The sequence below is a fragment of the Phalacrocorax carbo genome, chromosome 12 (genome assembly GCF_963921805.1).
Source record: "Phalacrocorax carbo chromosome 12, bPhaCar2.1, whole genome shotgun sequence".
Taxonomy (NCBI): Eukaryota; Metazoa; Chordata; class Aves; order Suliformes; family Phalacrocoracidae; genus Phalacrocorax; species Phalacrocorax carbo.
Genome location: NC_087524.1, coordinates 8,834,525 through 8,852,304, shown reverse-complemented (window position 1 = coordinate 8,852,304; position 17,780 = coordinate 8,834,525). Strand labels below are relative to the sequence as shown.

The window sequence follows — 17,780 nt, the reverse complement described above, 5'->3', positions numbered from 1 at the left end:
CTGAGAGTGCACAGACAGTTAAAGTAAAATCATTCCATTAAAATGGCAGGGGGATATTGTTCAGACTGTACTGTTTGTATGCAATTCAGTTAAGCCTGTCTTTCAAGATGTCCACGGGAGAAACATGGCGACCATGCAACAAACTCCAGTGTACAGCTGTACTCCATCCTGTTGCTCAATTTAGATCCTGCTTGCCACAGAGTCCGTAAGCCCTTGCATACATGCTTCTTTCTCACATTCCCACCCACACAAATCTAAAACTGGGTCTGACCTTCCCCACTCTTCTTTGTCCATGCAACCCCATATAGTCCAAACAAATTCCAGCCATCTGTCCTGCCTGTGTTGCCTACTGCTACTATCTGAACAAGGCAGTCCAAGACAGCCACACATTCGTGCCTGTTTCTCAGCCTGCTAGGGTCCCTGAAGCTGCCCACCCAGTCCAGAATCATTTCTTGAACTGTTTGGAGACTTCGGAAACTAAAGCTGCTGTAAAATGTCTGCGATACATTCAAATCCTGCCATTAATATTGACATAGCCAGCCACTACAGTCTGATGCACAGCGTGTCTTGAAGAAGTCTATTAGAGTCCTGTTTAATTCACAACCACATCCTCCATGCTTCAATGGTTAATTTGAAAAGTAAAAGCATGTTTCTAGACTAAAGGCTAAAGTGTCAGCTATTCCTGTTCTTGATTCGGTTTAAGTTACATTCTTTGTATGTATAATACATTTCCACACACACTGCTTTGAGAAAGTGAAACTGTGGGTGCAGCAGAGGGATTAAGTAGATGGCACAGTTGCATAAAAGCTACGACATCCCGTTGGGTGTGGTAAGACAATATCTCCAATCTCTAATGTGGGGGGACAATGTTCAGAGTTCCACATTTCCAAATTCTGGGAGCACAGATGCCTTCTCAGCCTAGGTTCTTGGCAGTACAACAGCATGTCAACATCAATGTTCATTCCTTTGTGCTCCTCCTCAAGAAAGGAAGATACCATCAGACTGGCACAACTCTAAAAGTTTGCCTTTAAAATTCAGCGTTTCTTACTTTCCTATCCTTTCAACTTTCCATTTTTCCATAATACTTTATCAGGGTTTTGCTGACATGCTTTGACCTGCCTGCTGCCGCCTAAATGGACTTAGGTATATTCACTCAACCGCTCACTAGAAACATGGATAGTTTTAAATCCCAGATTCTGGGAAAGAGAAGATAAGAGGGGTTGCAACGAGCAATGTATGTTCCTCATGGCCCACAGTATTCAGCCACTGTCAGCCCACAAGTTTTGCCCAAGACCCTCTCCACTCAAGGAGCTGTGCTCTGAACACAAAGTGTCCTGAAAAGAATAAATGTCCTGGCTCCCCTCCTTGAAAGGACAGCTTTAAGAAGATAAATGAGATTTAAACTGTCATTCTTGCAAAGAACTAAAACAATAAGATGAAAGATACTGAATTAATTCTCTGTTTGAGTGTGTCAAACTCTAGTGCTGTGCATATTGGCATTCCTCCCTCAGGCGTGGTTTCCTCACTCACATACAATGTTATTTTGACTACCCTCAGTATTGGCCAAATCAGTGAGAAAACCAAACCACAAATCTGCAGTGATGACCGTGGCAAGACAACCCATTACTCCTCCAAAAGCAGGCAATGCCCATTGTAACAACCCTATTTCCCTTGCTATATCAGGTCAACTCCAGTTTTTGTTGCAGTGAAACGCAACGGCAATGCATAACAAGGGCTGAATACAAAACCCCACAGAACACAAGCCAGACCTGTAGTATGGTATGAGAGCCATGCAAATTAGGAAGGGAATCCATACAAAATGGAAGGACTTACACCAGAGTTCATAGTAGTAGTTGCAACACTGGGATTGTCCACAACAGTGGCCCGTTTCACATATGTAACTTTGATTGTTGACACCCATGCAGGTTTCCTTGTCCTAAAATTAAACAGACACACTTTTAAGATGCTTTGTCAGTATCTTCCATAAATGTAATCTTTTACTCAATGACCTGCAAGCATTTGAAAAGTCACAAGTTATGGTCCTGGGAAGAGGTTAAAATACAGCTAAGGATCGCTAATGAACATAAAGGACTGTTCAGAAGAAAACCCCGTATCTGCAAATTAATGAGTTACATTGCTTTAGCATCTAGTCAGCACTGCCTTCTCATCATTCCTTTCCTTTTCCATTACAAGTTATCATGTTTTGGGAGCCAGGCATTCTCTTAAAGAAGAGATGTTATTTGTTCCACTTCTTACACACTATCGCTGCATTACTGGGGCTGAATGCCAAGTGGAGGAAATGCATTAATAAACAGAACATTATAATTTGAGAAAAGACTGCTTGGATTCATTTAGATCTAAATGATAATTACAGTTATGTTCCTGCAAGATTCCAATCTAAAATGATTCCTTCATAATTAGCCATGTGCTTTACACAAGATCAACATTCCTGTAAAACTTCTTCCTGGAATAGAGAAGTAGTCCAGGAACAGAGCCAAATCAGCTGTACTGTACCACCCAGCAGGTCCTCAGGACACTTAAGATGGAAAAGAACTAAGGTGTGAGGTCTGTCCCCCACGTGGTGCACCACTTCACAGAAGTCCATGTTTTCCTGCTAGCCTGAAAACAGGGTGGGAAGCAGTACAAAACACAACAACAACAAAAAAAGCATTTTACAGCTTGTGGTTTGTACATCCTCTAATAGGCTTTGGGGCAACCTGGGAGTTAGAATATACTACACAGTTTCTTAAGAAACAAACAGATCTTAATAAAAAGTATTGATGTTGCAAACAAACCTGTATCAAAGTCTAAAATTTTCACTTTCACTTAAAATTTATAAGGCAAAGAAAATGTGTGGACGTTTACGATGAAAGATATGTTGAAAGAATTAATTTTATAAGTACCATCTTTAAAAAAAACCACAAACCCTAAAACCAACAAACCCCAAACCAAACCAAAAAGTCTGAACAAAGAAAGCCCAATAAAACCCACCAGCTACAAAGGGCAGCAAACCCAACCAGCAGGCTACAGGAATACACATTGGTGGATCCCAACACTTGCTGGTCTGCACTGTTCCTTTATTTTATGTGAGTGCACCACGGACACACTTCTCACAAGCCTCTATGGAGTCACCATATGTGCAAAATACAAAGTCCATTTCAAATTACAGACCACCTCACTGAACAAGTGATGTAAGGCAGCAGTTTCAAAACAGAAGAGTCCTGCACTGAGTTCTTAAGAAGACCCAGTCTATTTGAGGATCTGGGAGAGCACCAGCACTCCCCCACCACGCAGCACCCCAGTCAGAGCCATACCTCCCCAACACTGAGCCTGTGGGCTCCTTGCCTGAGCACCCATATTACAACAGCAGCGTAACTTCTAAAAGCAGAGGAACCTTCTACTGACTAAGGTTCAACAGAAAAGATCCCACACTGCATTTTTCTCCTAAGAAGTCACACCAACTTTTGAAAGGTTTTGATCGTGTAAGGGCACAGTTCAGCAAACACAACTCAGCACATAATATACCACTTCCCCTCCTTCCTCAGCTGTCTCGATTTCCACAAAAGGCTCTAAAAAGCACCAACGGGCCATCTCCTTAAAATTCATGTGCAGAGGCAACAAGCTGGAGGGGTACCAGCCTCCTGTTTCCAGGAAGAGAACAACATTTTGCTGGACAGACCAGTCAAACTGCTTTACTGCAGGTAGCTAAAGCAAATATTTTATACTCTTGTCTTGAGATGCTGCATGCCAACAGTAGACACAACGTTTTCCTACAGGGTAAGGTGGTGTTTTCCATCTCTAATTGCAGTGGCTAATAGCAACTTTTAGGAGACACTGTTGAGCTAGCACAGTATTTTCTGCTTCAGGCATGCTATTCATTCCAAAAATTGTAATTTTAGTCAGCAAAAGAACTAGAAACAGGACATATCTACTCTTTTACCTGTTCTTACTAGTTTATTTACACTTCTCATTTTTGTTGGCCTTGCAGAGTTAATGCAACTGACAAACAGCATAGATTTTGGCTCTCACATCAACAGAATTGAGAAATTAAGATCCCATTGCAAAATTGTAATCCTGTTGATAATGCACAAGCCAGAAAGTGACCAGCTGAGGTTGTGACACATGAAGATCAATGCGACCTGTTGAACCAGCAAATGAATCACATGGAGCTGGTGAAGGAAGAGAGTCACACAGCGCCATTTCAGGAACTCCTCTGCATCACAACACTGATCCGTCCTTGACCACCTGTGTTTACTCCCCAAAAATCTGTTCCATTCAGTGTTGTCTGCTTCAAAGAGTAGCAATAAGGAATACATTGGTGTCTTTTGGCAGCTGCAACCTATAACAGCTTCAACATCATTGTATTTTTCCCACATAAGGACTTTGAGCTGTCCTGTTTTCACAGACTTCCATCACACTATCCTTTTATTTCAACTTCCGGACTCCCTCTTGCCAACCTTATATTTGAAATGACCGTTCCACAATGCCATATGCTTGTGCAGGGTTGCTTCTTGTCAGCCCAGCTAGCAAATAGATCTGTGAGGGGATGGGTGCACATGTTGAACAGAAGATCCTCAGCAGCTGGGTTGGTATACTGCAGGCTGTTCCTGCCTGCTTTTGGAGATCAAGCAACATCCTGCTTTGCCATCTAAAGTAGTGTTCAAATCTTACTGTCCAGGGCTTCTTTATACACTGACCAAGAGAAATCATCTTCCTTGCTAACGCGTAAGCAATTGTACCTTTGAATAGTCTCGCAGTTAGCTTTCAGCTCCCACAGTTCAGAAAGTCCAGGGTTTCAAAGTCCTCGCAGTGCTGGTCACCAGCCATGGTCCTCAAAGTCCATGCAGCTCCTCTTGGAGCCCTTCTACAGTCCTCTGCCAGCCTGGCCACCGATGGGTTTCTGGGAACACGGAGCCATCAGACTCGGTGTCACGTGTCAAGATCCAGAACTGTCACCCTTCTTTCCAAACAGTTTCACAGAATCAAGGAATAATTTAGTTTGGAAGGGATCCCAGCAGGTCACATGGCCCGACCCCTGCTCAGAGCATGGCTACCTCCAACGCTAGGTTACTCAACCCGGCACAGGGAAAGAGATAAAATGTAAAGGCAACAAATCTTCGGAAAAAGTCTACCAGGCAGAGATTGCATCACAAGCAGAGCATTTTTCTGGCACAAGTTACAGGTGTCTCCTTTGGATTGAGTGTTTCAGTCTCCCTTCCTCTTCCCACCTAAGTCAAGACTCATTTCTGTGAAAAGCTGAGCCACTATACAATTTCTTGCACTGTTTTGCAAGCCAAGGAAGAGGATATGCATTGCCATCACTACAGGCCATGACAGAGACGGAGACTTTTTTATTAGGAATCTTCTGTTTACTGCCAAACAATTTGATCAGGCTTCAACTTCTAATTAAACCCCAGCCCGCACTTTTTATACCGTCAGTGTTCTATTATTTCTACTTACTTCTCCCATTCATTCTTTGTGTCATACGTTGCCAAATGGTAACTACTTAAGACATATCAGCAATATAGTTACCTGTAGCCTAAATGTCTCCTGAAAACAGTATCACAAGTGCTTGTGCTATGAAAGCACTCTATTTCCTCTTTCACACCAACAGACATGGACAAGGCACAGGACTGAAAGAGTAGTTTTATAGGTAAGAAAAGGATATGGGGGGGGGGGGGGGGAATCTTACAGAAGCAAAGTTAGAGCACTCACATTTTATTGACCTGCCTTTGTTTCTAGTCTCCATTTCAAGTAGTGCTTATAATGATATTTTTTAATCATTCTTAGCAGCATGGAGTTTTTAATGAACCACTACAAAGAAGTTTTGTTGGGGTTTTTCAGGTAGTCTTATGAAAACAAGGAAGGGGCAGGGTTTCTTTCCAAAAGCGCTTTCTTCTCCAATAGCCAGTGGCTATCACATTCCAATGCAGGCTTCCTTGCTGAAGGACAGTCTTGTTTTCTTGTTGTCCAGGCAAGCACATCCCTCCCCACCAGCCTTTGTTCAGCTAACTGTAAACGCCTCCAGACACGATTACGAAGCGGCATCTACACAAGTCTGCTCTCAAAAAGCATTCAACTCCATAGGGCTGAATATTCCTGTTTTGCAACTAAGCAGCCCGAACATGCCATCCGTTATCTGTCACCTGCAAAGCCTAGGAGATTTCCAGCTAATTTCAAGGGATTGGCTTTGTCCTGTAAAGCAGCACGCACGCTAGGCTGCATATGCATCACTGCCTCCTTGGCATCATCCTAAGAGCTGACGCAGGTCTGAGGACCTGGACTCACCAGACCCCTGACGCACACTCCAAAGCCAGGAGCTTTCAGGATAAGGCTCCGCAGTCCTGGAGTCTGTGTTCTCTCCCCATCCAGCCCAACAGAGGCCATTTGTTAAACCTGGTGCAGGCTCTCTCTCATGAAACAGTTAGAGTTGGGAAGACCTCATCTTGGTCCATTTGGAGAGTCTCTTAGTATTTTAGATGTGGCGTTTGGATTACTTTTCACTTGTCATAAACTTATAAAGCAACTTTCTTTGAATAAAATAAGTTTTTTTAAAAAACTTATTTTCTTGTTGATATTTGACATTTGTGATAAACCCACAACCATGTTGGCAACTCTGCCAGTGGCACACTTTTGCTGTGAAGTGCTTTTACAAATAATCCTTAAAATATCCAGCCATGGTAGGTATAAGAGAACTCAAGGCAGTGCCATATGTTGTCACATCTGAAGCTACAACAAACATTAATGTCAGTGCCAGGGAAAAAAGCCAATTATTTTCTCCACCTTCCAGTTTAGTATTGGACCTTTGCTGGAGGTCTATGTGACAAATTAAAGGTCAAAATCTGGGGCATGATCAAGACAGGAGGCATTCATGGAAGTCTGCAGGTTGCCTGAACTGCACCTTGCTGGAAGAAAGGATGGAATCAGACCTCCTTATCCTAATTTTGTAAAGGTTTTCATTACTAAATGGTCGGGTTTAATGCCTGTAAATCTGTTAGGATTTATTGCATCTGAAGCCAATACAGGAAATGGAGGGAAATGAGACTGATTGACAGTGGAGTATCATTACAACAAAAGGATCAAGGCATTTCACATTTTTCTACTCTCAAAAGTAAGCAGTAAACCTGGGAACGTCGTTGCTATGTCAAAATGGAGGAGGATGAAGATGAGCAAATTCCAGACCAGTGTGGCTATTTTCCAAGCTGAAAATTAATATGTGTAACTGCAGCAACAAACACACCAGCCCACACTCAAAAAGTGCATAGTCAGCAGTGAACCACCTACAAAAGATGGCTCCTCAGCTGGCATTAACCAGGTAACCAAACCAGCAGCGGCTGATATCACAGAAATCTAATAACCATTTTAGCTTTTTGCTCTGTCTCCTCTTTCCACAGAAATCTGGCCTCCATTACCCTAAAAATGAGCACCTTGCATTTATATGACCTCTATGTGTCATTCAGCCTGCCAGAGTATTCATCCTAACCTTGGTGATACCCACACACCCTGGAAAACACTTGGAAATGTGACTTGCATTTACTAGCAGCAGGTTATATGGCATTCCTCTCCTCTAGGATAGCCAGTTTTTTAGACCTACTCTAATTTCCTATTTTCTCCAAACTTCAGTACAGGATTTGTCAAGGCACTACATAGCAAATTACTATTTGAAGTGGAAGAGATGAGGATTAACAACAGAATGATAAGAGGTGAGCAAGGAACTGAATAACAGGCATACAAACAGTGGGACACAGTGAGAAGCCCAGCAGCAGCCTGAAAGGAGACTGCCAAGCTGGCACCCACCAGAGGGCAAGATGCTACTGGTTTTCCCAGGACTAGGGCTCAACCTGTGACTGCTTCAGGCCTTCTGATTTCACAGCTGTCATGGGGGACTTTGGTAATAAGCACCTATTTAATAATAAAAAAAATTAAAAGCCTGACCTAGTTATTTCACTAATCTCATTACTTGCAGGCAGCAGCCCCTTGCTTTCAATACCCAGCTGCACCCAGAACAGAGCAGGATGGATTTAAGCAAGTGGCACAATCTTCAGAAAAATGTATTAAAAATATGTATTTTGAGTAACTCACAATCAGTATTTGAACAATATATATTCTGTTACACAGAGTAACAGAATGGAAGTGACTGTCAGTATCTTAAATGTTAGAAACAACCAACAGGAAAAACTGTATTGACACCCACTATTTATGAGTTACCACTTGGCTTTTACTCAAACTCATATATCAGACTATCACTAGTGTTGGTTAGCCAAGCCCATCAGCAATAGCTCAAGAGAATGCAAACACAAAGCTACCAAAGATGATGAGCATCTCTGTCAGATAAAAGACTCAAGTGGTAGTAGGTTAAAATTACTACTGAAAATATTAGGGTGGAATGCCAAATCTTGCCACGGGGTTTACTAAAAATCCTGATTTGCCAGCTGCCCCCAAGTTCCTAAATAAAATTAATCTTAAATAAAAAAAAACAAACATTAGATCCTTTCAGAGAGGAACAGCAGGTAGGATTGCAGCAAGGACAGGCAGAACTGCAGGGGAACCCAGAATCACCAGGGCAGCTCAGGACTGACGCCCACCCAGAAGCCTCTGGTTCTTCTCCCATTTTCATAAACACTACACTTCTTAGTCCTTTGGAGCATAAAAGCAAAAATCCACCGTCTAAGCAAGTGCCATACTTTTGGTGGAATCAATTTAACAAAAACACATAAGATTGGTAAAGATGAAACTGGCTTTTATTGCTGCAAGTTACTGGAACCTCAGGTGCCAGCCCCTGCCAGCATGACAGGGGATAAATTCCTGTAAGCCTGCCTTACGACAGACAACTGAGGCCAGGAAATAAATCAAGTCTGGACATTGCTTCATAACACACCCACCACAAATTCTGTTTTGCTGAATGTGGAAAAAGAATGTGTTAAGTGCAAACATCCAAATACTTAAAGTATAGTAAGTGGGGGAGGAATGATGCCTCTGAGCTGTCCCAGGCACAATAAAGATCTCCAAAATGGGAATTCTAATCCACAACATTATTGCTTTGCTAATACCAGCATCAGGAGAATTATATTTAAATCACCATGATTAATCAGCCACAACAGAGCCATCGTCACCCCCGGCGGATGCAGAACCTCTGAGGTTTTATTAACCTTTATCTGAGGAACAAATTGGTTTGTTGCATCCATTTATCTTGGAGAAATACTCCAACAATCTTTAAAGGAACACTACCCTTTCACAGATCATGGATACTTTCATATATTTCAATATGAGCTGGTTTCATTTTTGTTTATCGTTAGTTTCGCTTTCAGATTCCAAGAACTGCACATTTGCATTTTAAGTGCCACATGAAAGTGTTTACATCCTTCACACCTTGCTAGAAGCTTCCCAGCTGTAGTCCCAGCCCTTTCCTAGGCTTCTAGAAGACAGACGTTTCTAGGAAATCACAGCTTTGAGGAGGCTGTCTTGCATTTCGTAAACAACCAAACAGTTGACAACTCTGAAAACCTCAAGCAGTTAAAATTAAAACTGAATAGGTTAGGAATCCAACATTTTAACCCTTTCTTTTTTTCCTTTTACATTTACATTTATGCAGTGAACTAGATGAACATGTTCAAGCTTCCACCTGCAACCCTAAGAGGAAATGCTCACTTAAAACTGAAAGCTGAGATCCTCTACAACCACATTGCCTGGGACAGGAGTGTTAAACACCCATGTTGCACTGATGTCAGATAGAGCTGACCTAGCTTTTTAGGCATTTAAACATCATTCCCACTGCAGCAACAACACAAAAACCTCAAGCCAAACACCCCTGTTTTTACCATTTGTACGGCAGTCCATCTGCCATGCTGCAATGCCCCTGGGTGCCGAAGAAGAAGAGAAGGCAGATCTAGAGGAACCAGTTGTTCAGTGCGGTGCAGCAGTGAGCAAGGGGTGCCTGTCCCCGGGAGCTGAGGCTTTCACCACGACCATTTCATCCTCCTCACACGAGGGCACCCCAGGATCAGCACCCCTAGTGTTGAGTGGGAACAATAAAGGACATCCCAGACAACCAAGTGTTTACAGTCCGAGTGCAAATGCAAGAGACAATAGAGGCGGATGCGTGACCAGATGTTCCTGAATTCCTCCCACTCTTTTAATTAAATAGCACTGTTCACTAACACCCTTTTTTTTTCCCCCGCTCTTTTAGATTAGAAGAAAAAATCTGCATGCAGGACACAATCACAAGTATTTAGTGGGTTTTTTTTTAAGTCTAAAAATGATTAAAAATCAAAATGATTAAAACTAAGAAAAGTTCAAGCAGCTCCACAAGCAGCTCTTTCCCACTGTATCCCTCATCAGTGGATAAAAATAGTCAAGAGCTTTGCTCTTGTGTTCTTGAGGCAACACCTTTTTTCTGCTTCCTGTAAATGCCTCTGTATCAATGCTGAAAAGTTACAAGCAGAGAAAAAAGTACCATCCAGCTCACTGAGAAAACCAGACATTTGCAGCTTGAGCAAATGAAACCGAATTACACCTAACTTCTGGTTTTATACCTTATGCAGCACCTCAATTGTCCCAAACACGTCTCTAAACTAAAAAGATTTACAAATAGGAACTTTAGAGAAAAACACACCTGTAAGACTTGAGCAATATCAACATTTAAGCCAGCTATGTCTCATGGAAAGTTCAGAGTTACTTAAAGCCATTCAGCCTTCATGCTCCAATCTCCCTCCTTGGTTCAGTTCTGAGATTTTTAGGTAAAGTCTCTTTGCCCAGAGTGCTAGCAAGTGAACTATTATTATAACTATTGCATTCTATTACAGAAGGTCATTGTGCTAGAGGTAGTTTCTTCTGTAAAACTGTTTTCAGTTCAGCGGGGGGGGTGGGGGGGAAGGGGGGAGCTGCATTTCACCAAAAACTGAACTGATAAGGAAAAAGAGCACTGTTTACTCAGCAGTGTGCTGTAACTCCTTTTGCCTTCATTTTTAAACAGCTGAAAGTAGATAGTTTAAAACACGCTACGGTCTGATCTTGAATTTTTACTTCTAAATTAGAAACTGCAAGCAGCACTCTGATATCATGCAATATCTATTTATTGTGGATTACAGATCCCAGCAGTGCTGGAAAGCGTTTACAGTTAGATTCCCCTCCAGACGTGCCTCCCAGACCAAAAAAAGGGTTTGCTCTCCCTGAGCCTAGGAACACATAGTTGGCACCTCCTCCAGCAGGGAGCAGCTGGGCAGTTGCTACCGTTTCTCATTCCGCTCAACATTACCAGCTATTAAATTATCCCAAGTTTCTTGTTCAAGCTCAAACTCTCCCAGAACAATTAAAAAGTCACCAAGCTGGGGGTCACAGCACATTTTCCGTTTGGTGACCTTTGTCAGAGATGAGATATATACAAATGTCTTTTTTTTTTAAACTCAGTTTAACACTCAAAATACTGCCCACACAAGAAAACAGTTCAAAGTTTGGCATGTTTTTAAGCAATGTAAACACAATTCCATATTAAGGACTGCGGAAAGTACCCAAGTCCCAACCAAACAAAAACTGCACAGGAGCACGACACAAAGAGCCACCCTGCCGCAAAGACTACAACAACAGAGCTTCTTTGCCGGCTCGCAGTTTCTCTCCTTCCTTGCTAATAAAAAGCGGCTCTCACGCTACCGTGCTCCCTGATTAAACGCCACGGGTGGGGAAGCGCTGTTTGTACAGTTCCGTTTTGGGAAAGTCAGAAATCATTTCCTTGGGGGGGGGGGGGGGGTAAGGGGAGGGGGGAAGTAAAATAAAAGTAGTCAGTCACATCCTCCACCTGAGCAAGGAGCTCCCACCACACCGAAGCTGGTTACCTGTCCAAGACCCAGGAGGAAAGGCATTCTGCAGGCTCATCCTCCGCACCAGCGCATGGGAAGGCAGCAATTTAAAGCCCCACAGTGACTATTTCCTCATGTCCTGTGGGCAGCCTCCTTCTCTGATCCTATTTAAACCAGGGCTTCCTCGGCTGGGAATGCTAAGTAAACAGGGTCCTGGGACACTGCATGCACTCGCTGGCTCCCCCTCCTCCTCCTCCCACTCCCCGTGACATATCTCAGACACAGCCCAGCCGGGGTGTTTGCAAGAGGGAAATGACATCAGGTCGGGCAGTTCTGAAAAAAATAACAACAAAAAAAAACCAAACAAAAAAAAAAAAAGCTCTGAACCTTCAGAGAGCTGCTGGGTAACACCAGGTGGTGTTAAACCCACTGCAAATGGGAGCTGCGTGCTGTTGGGCAGCACTGCCTGTGCGGGACCCCGGCAGGGAGCTATGGAGGAGCAGAAGCGCTCTCCCCCCTGAGAACCGGATGCTGCAAGTGAGGGGAATCTACTAAAAACGTTGGCAAGAGCCAACAGCTCCTCAGCGATGATTAAACCTCACTAAGCAAAAATAGCCATTTAATCTCTTTTTGAGGAGAAAGCTAAGTTTGATGCTCCTTGCTGAACAGCACTGGAGCCCTAGGAGCAACCACTGTGGTTTTCTCTGAGTAACTCCAAGACCCCGGTGACCTGGGTAAAGCCTTTGCAGATCCAAAGCACTCCCATGCCTCCTTCTGCCTGCCACCACAGCTCCATTTTTTCTGAACAACTCTTACAGCATTGTTCAACTTTCAGCCCCTCCAAATAACAGCCATCCCACTAAAGAAACAGCAACAACCCTCCTGATTTCAGTAGGCTCAGGACTGGGCCTCTCCAGCATCATACAGGTGACAGGAAAAGATTTTTAAATGACCTCTCCCCAAGGAAAACGCGAGTAGCCCCAACGGAACATTTCTCATTCTACTTGAGCTCATTTCACATTTTCATGCCAAGGGGCAATTAAGCCTTATAAACAAATTTATCATCTGGTGCCCAGGATGGCATGTCTTGTTTGTCCTCTCCCAAGCAAGGAGTACAGCAAGTTCCACAGCGGTGTAGGAGATGACACTGCAGAAGGTAATCTAAATTTAACTCCATTTTCTACCTCCACTTTGAAAGTTCAGCAACCTCTTTTTTTTTGTGCTTCTCTTTAATCAGCAGCTGTCCTCGTCTGTCGGGGGACACTGGGACACCACCACCACTCCATGCCCCAGGAGCAGCTCAGAGTTCACCAAATCCCTTTTTTAGCAGCAGTTTTAACAATAATTTCAGGACTTCAGAAGAAAGAGAGAGAGAGAGAGAGACCACATATAATTCTTACAAATGCTAATTTGCAACAGCAGGAAAAAAAAAAAAGATTAAAAAAAGGAAAGGAAAAAAAAACCCAACAGAACGCCAGATAGCTTGCAGCAGTGTCAGGAAAAGACACCCATTTTCCACATGTCAAAACCCCTCAGTGACCACTGCTGCTGCCTCCTCCCAGCCCAGCCCAGCCCGGGGGTGTTTCCCAAATAAGAACCCCACTGTGGGTGTCCTCTACACAGTTAGGCTGTGAGACTATACACAAGTCTTACTTATTTTTACATCAACTTAAAGCCACCATATAAACTTGCCATTTAAGGTAAACACATCTCTGTTTTTCCTAAGAGAAAACAGGCGCATAAATGATTTCCTGGAGGATACAAAACATCAGCGTTAACTAGCATCAGCCAGGCAACGGGATTTTCCAGCTTTTGTGCTCTTGGATCAAACAAACTCTCAACCTTTGCTTTTCCAATTCTATGGACAAACACCAGCAATATAAAAGGGCAGCTTTCTGTTTTAGTAATCTGTTCTGTGGCCTCATGCTGTCCTTTGAAATATCCGATTTTGGCTGTTGCTATCCAGAGCCCTGGACTAGGCAGATCGCAGGGCTGAGCCAATGCAGCAATTTCTAAATCCCTACTGTCAGAAGGAATCTAACTTCAACCACCCGCCTCTCCCCCAGCACGTACTCAAAAGGCGAAGCGTCATTCCAGATCTAAGACAAGTCGTGAAGGACTATCAAAGGCAGTAACTTTACTAAAAAGTACAAGCATCCTAATTTATGTGTGAATTTAGCACTCCTGGAAAGACTGACACAAAAAACGTGGTTTGCAAGCAGGCATTACCACATTTGACTGCAGCAGCCGCTGCCACCCTCTCTTGCAGTCTCTGAGTGACAGTGGCCAGGAACACGCTCCACAAATTCTGATATTGGTAACAATGGAAAAAGCTCTGGAGAGGGGAAAAAAAAAAAGCTGGGCAAGTCAGCTCATAACCTTTTAATACCCTAATCAATACACTCAGAGCCTTTTCAAAACACCTAGGTTCTCCTAATCTTTGCAATTGCTTTGGATATTCCAAGTGGTGTAATTTTACCCCCCACTCTTTTTTTTTTTTTAATTCATAAGTACTTGCCCCAATGCTTTGTCCTGCAGTAATGACTCTCACAGACAGTGGTTGTGAACAAACAGTTCCTTTCATCAGGAGTGAATTCACCACCTTCTAATCTGACTTTCATATTATTAGCAGGTGGGAACAGAAGTCTCCATCCATCTTCTCACCCATTCATTACTCTGTACCTGTTAGCTATCTTCTTATAAAATAAATCAATCTTCCCCATCTTCTTAACGTAAAATCTTTTCCCAAAGCCTTCAGCTGCTCATTGCCCATTTCCAAAACCTTTCTCATTTTCTATTGCTCTATGCTTGGGGGAAACTAGAGCTGAAATAATTATTATTTTAATGAAAGCAAGAGCAGCTCTAAGGCAGGCTCAGCGTGGGTTTCACTTTCTTTATATGAACCTGGAGTTTTAACATCTGCAAAGGGCACCCATCTATGACACCAGAGTGTGTCTAACACAGATATAGTGAACAGAGTGAAGATAAGTTTTTACAGTTTCTCTGTAGATGAATCTCTTGAGGTCTCTGAAAAGTCAGGGCTAATGTCAGGGCAGATTATGGCATCTACATTATTTTGAAAATTTCCTTGTTTAGGCAGCCACCATCCATCCTTTTTTGACACATCAGTGTGGATCCCACTACAGGATAATGGTGAGCAAGTTTCTTTCAAAAAAGAGGCAATAAAAACTTCTAGGCTTTATCAGTCTGTAGTACTGCTCTCCTGAACATGCCATCTGCCCAAATGTGATGTCAAGCAAAGGATGCTGCTTGGCAAGTTCACAAGCCCAACACACACTGTGCCTCATGACCTTGGATATTAGCATGTAGCTGAAGTAGATGATGAGAGTTGGTTGAGCCATTCTAGAGTCCCTTTCCTTGTTTGATGAGAAACCCTTGCAAGCAGGTTTAGTAACCCAGCAAGATAAAATAACCATTTTGATACCCCCGAGGAGACAGCTTGACCTTTAGATGACCCAGTTATGACAACGCAATTGGAACAAAATTTGAAGTTGTGTAGCTCAGATTTGTCAGGCTACTCTCAGCTACTGTGTTATTAGAGTCCTAGGCAGGGAGAGGTTTTGAACAGTAAGTACGAGTGGTGTGTAATATCCCCATGGTCTGCAGCTATATATATACAGGTTGATCATAAAGTTGGAATAATTTTATCTAATGACTCTTCCACTTCTGCACTCTGTTATTTTCATGTTGGTAACAGGAGCATCCCTGGAGCATCAGCTATCCATTTTCATTAGTTGGCCCACACCCTTGGGTGGTAGAACTGAGACTACACAGGTCTGTCAGGCACTCAAAGCAAACTGTGAAAGAAGCACCCTGAATGAGGGTGACTTTGCCTTTCCCCATCCTGGAGATGGCTCTGGGAATAAAGAAAAAAAGGGAAAGGCATATACAGAAAGGCATGAAACCAGATCTCTCTCTAGAATAAGACAACATCCAGGAAAAACCAAGCTTTATCTGCCTTCACAGGAAATGTCCTAAAGGAGCTTGTTTGCTAGCAAAACCAGCATGAGACGTTGGGAGATCACCAATGCTGAACATCAGTGCAATGCCAGATCTGCCTGGAAACCATTTCTGGCTGGCCATCCGCCTGCAAAATCTGCCCACTTGTTGTCAGTTCCTGAAGAGTAAAGGGCAATTTCCCCACCCTAACAGCACCATTACAAGAACAAGATGACTTTCCAATACGAGGAGCAGGTGCCCCGGCTTCATGTAACATATAGCATTGGCACTGCCTACAAAGAACGTCAGCAACAAATTCCAGAGGACAAACAGGAGCAGGTCAGTCTGATAACTTCCCAGTACCTACAGGACCTAGAGTAGATACTCTATTGCTTCAGGGACACGTGGTCCAAAACAAAGCTTTCAGACCTGTTCTGTCTAGTACTACTGTATTATTTAGGAGTGGGGTAAAGTGGGTGCTGCAATTTGTGTGCAGTTCAACTACAAAGCAAGGACACTGAAGTCACTTCCATTTGTCCATGTTTGTCAGGCCAAAGCAACTTAATAATTGTTTAGAGAGAGCAAAGAATAACTGCATGAAAAAACACCATACACATTGGAACTGTCTTGCGAGTGAGTGCTGCAAGTAGTCTGCTGGATCAATGAATTTTAATGTACAATGAAGCACAAGGGCTTGCAGTCGTTAGAATCTGTCCTTGGACAGGTCTCTCTTCCCTGCAGCCTGTCACTGCTTCTGTCAGCTCAGTGGTTTAGAAGTGCATGAAACTTACTAAGTCAAGATAAGCAAATATCAACCTCACTGCTGTCACCTTTGTCTCTGAGTAACTAGTTAACCAGGGAGAGTCTGAAGACTACACACTTCAAAACATGCTCAGTGTTGCAGAGCGCCCCAATGGCAAAGCTCATGCTTGGTTCCAATCGAATCTTCATTCCAGCTGAATCCTGGACAGCAATTGTTGGCCAAGTGGACAAGTGCAAATACATGCCACATCCTCCACCTGAAAGCCATGCATGAGCCCTTAACCAGAGGAGGGGGCATTGCAGAAGAAGCCACTACTACTCTGTCACCTGGTATTTCAGCAGAAGCCTGTCCTCCACTTTTCATATGTGGATGTAGAAATACCAACAGTAAAGCCCTTTCCTTTGCTCTTCTGTAAAGCAAGCAACCTCTCCTCCGAAGCTGCTTTCTGCATTAAGCTCTCATAAGAAGGGCACTCAAGAGAGGGCAGGGAGCAGACAAGGGGTGTATGTGGAAGAGATACCCAAGAGGAGTCCTCTCCAACACCCATCTGACAGAGGAGACAAAAGAGGCCGCATCCAGGCTGTTCCAGACACTCCTACCCACTCTGCTGGTTAGCTGATGGGAGAGTGGTGGTAATGAAAAGTCCAGGCTCCTTCTCTGAAACCAAAATAGTTTTTGCTAACTGTAGCTTGAAATTTCCAGCCCTCAGTGACATTGTTTCCCACTGCTTTTCCCCCAGGGAGGAGCAAATGATAGCCACAGGTCCAGCAAGCTTTTCTTCACAGCAGCAGAGTTGTGGCCACGCCAATGTAATTGTAATGCCAAAGACTATTTGCATCATCTATTTTGTATGACTGCTGTTTCAACACCCAGGGCTGCCATTCAAGCCCAGAGGTCTTAAAAAGCTTAAAAGTCCTTTGCCACTGAGGCAAAGGGGGACTAAAGAGTTGAAATTGCCCTAATCAGAGGTGACACTAACTGCTTCAGCGGAGACTGGGTCGATTCTGTCCCTTTAGTGTTCCCAGGTTTTGGGCACAGATGTCAGGCTTCAGTTTTTGTCTCGAGTGGGAAATGAAGTCACTGGAAAGCCTACTCTGCTTCCTCCAAGCCTGCTGGGAAGGGGAAGAGGAGGAGGGAGGGGGGAGGTCAGCTGTTAAACATTTGACAAGACTGTCTCCAGCAGGGCTAGAGTGTCCAGGGTGGTACAGGGACACTAGCCTGGCTCCTTGCTTTTTGGCACTACAGCTTTTGTTTTCCTTATGCCC

At 43.4% G+C, this 17,780-nt stretch overlaps 1 protein-coding gene across 4 annotated transcripts in view; it reads right to left on the bottom strand.

The window, feature by feature from the left end:
• The window catches only part of WBP1L (WW domain binding protein 1 like), a 68,278-nt gene that overhangs the window by 12,982 nt on the left and 37,516 nt on the right, over window positions 1-17,780 (bottom strand). Inside the window, exons 1-2 of one of the 4 annotated variants that reach the window (XM_064464060.1) lie at window positions 11,829-12,049; window positions 1,834-1,936 (exon numbers count right to left, since the gene is read on the bottom strand). In XM_064464060.1, coding sequence (XP_064320130.1) covers window positions 1,834-1,936; window positions 11,829-11,855 — 130 coding nt within the window. In that variant the 5' untranslated portion in view covers window positions 11,856-12,049. Of the gene's footprint in view, window positions 1-1,833; window positions 1,937-4,739; window positions 5,047-11,828; window positions 12,052-17,780 lie in introns of those variants that run through there. The other 3 variants (XM_064464062.1, XM_064464059.1, XM_064464063.1) reach the window with 3 other exon arrangements.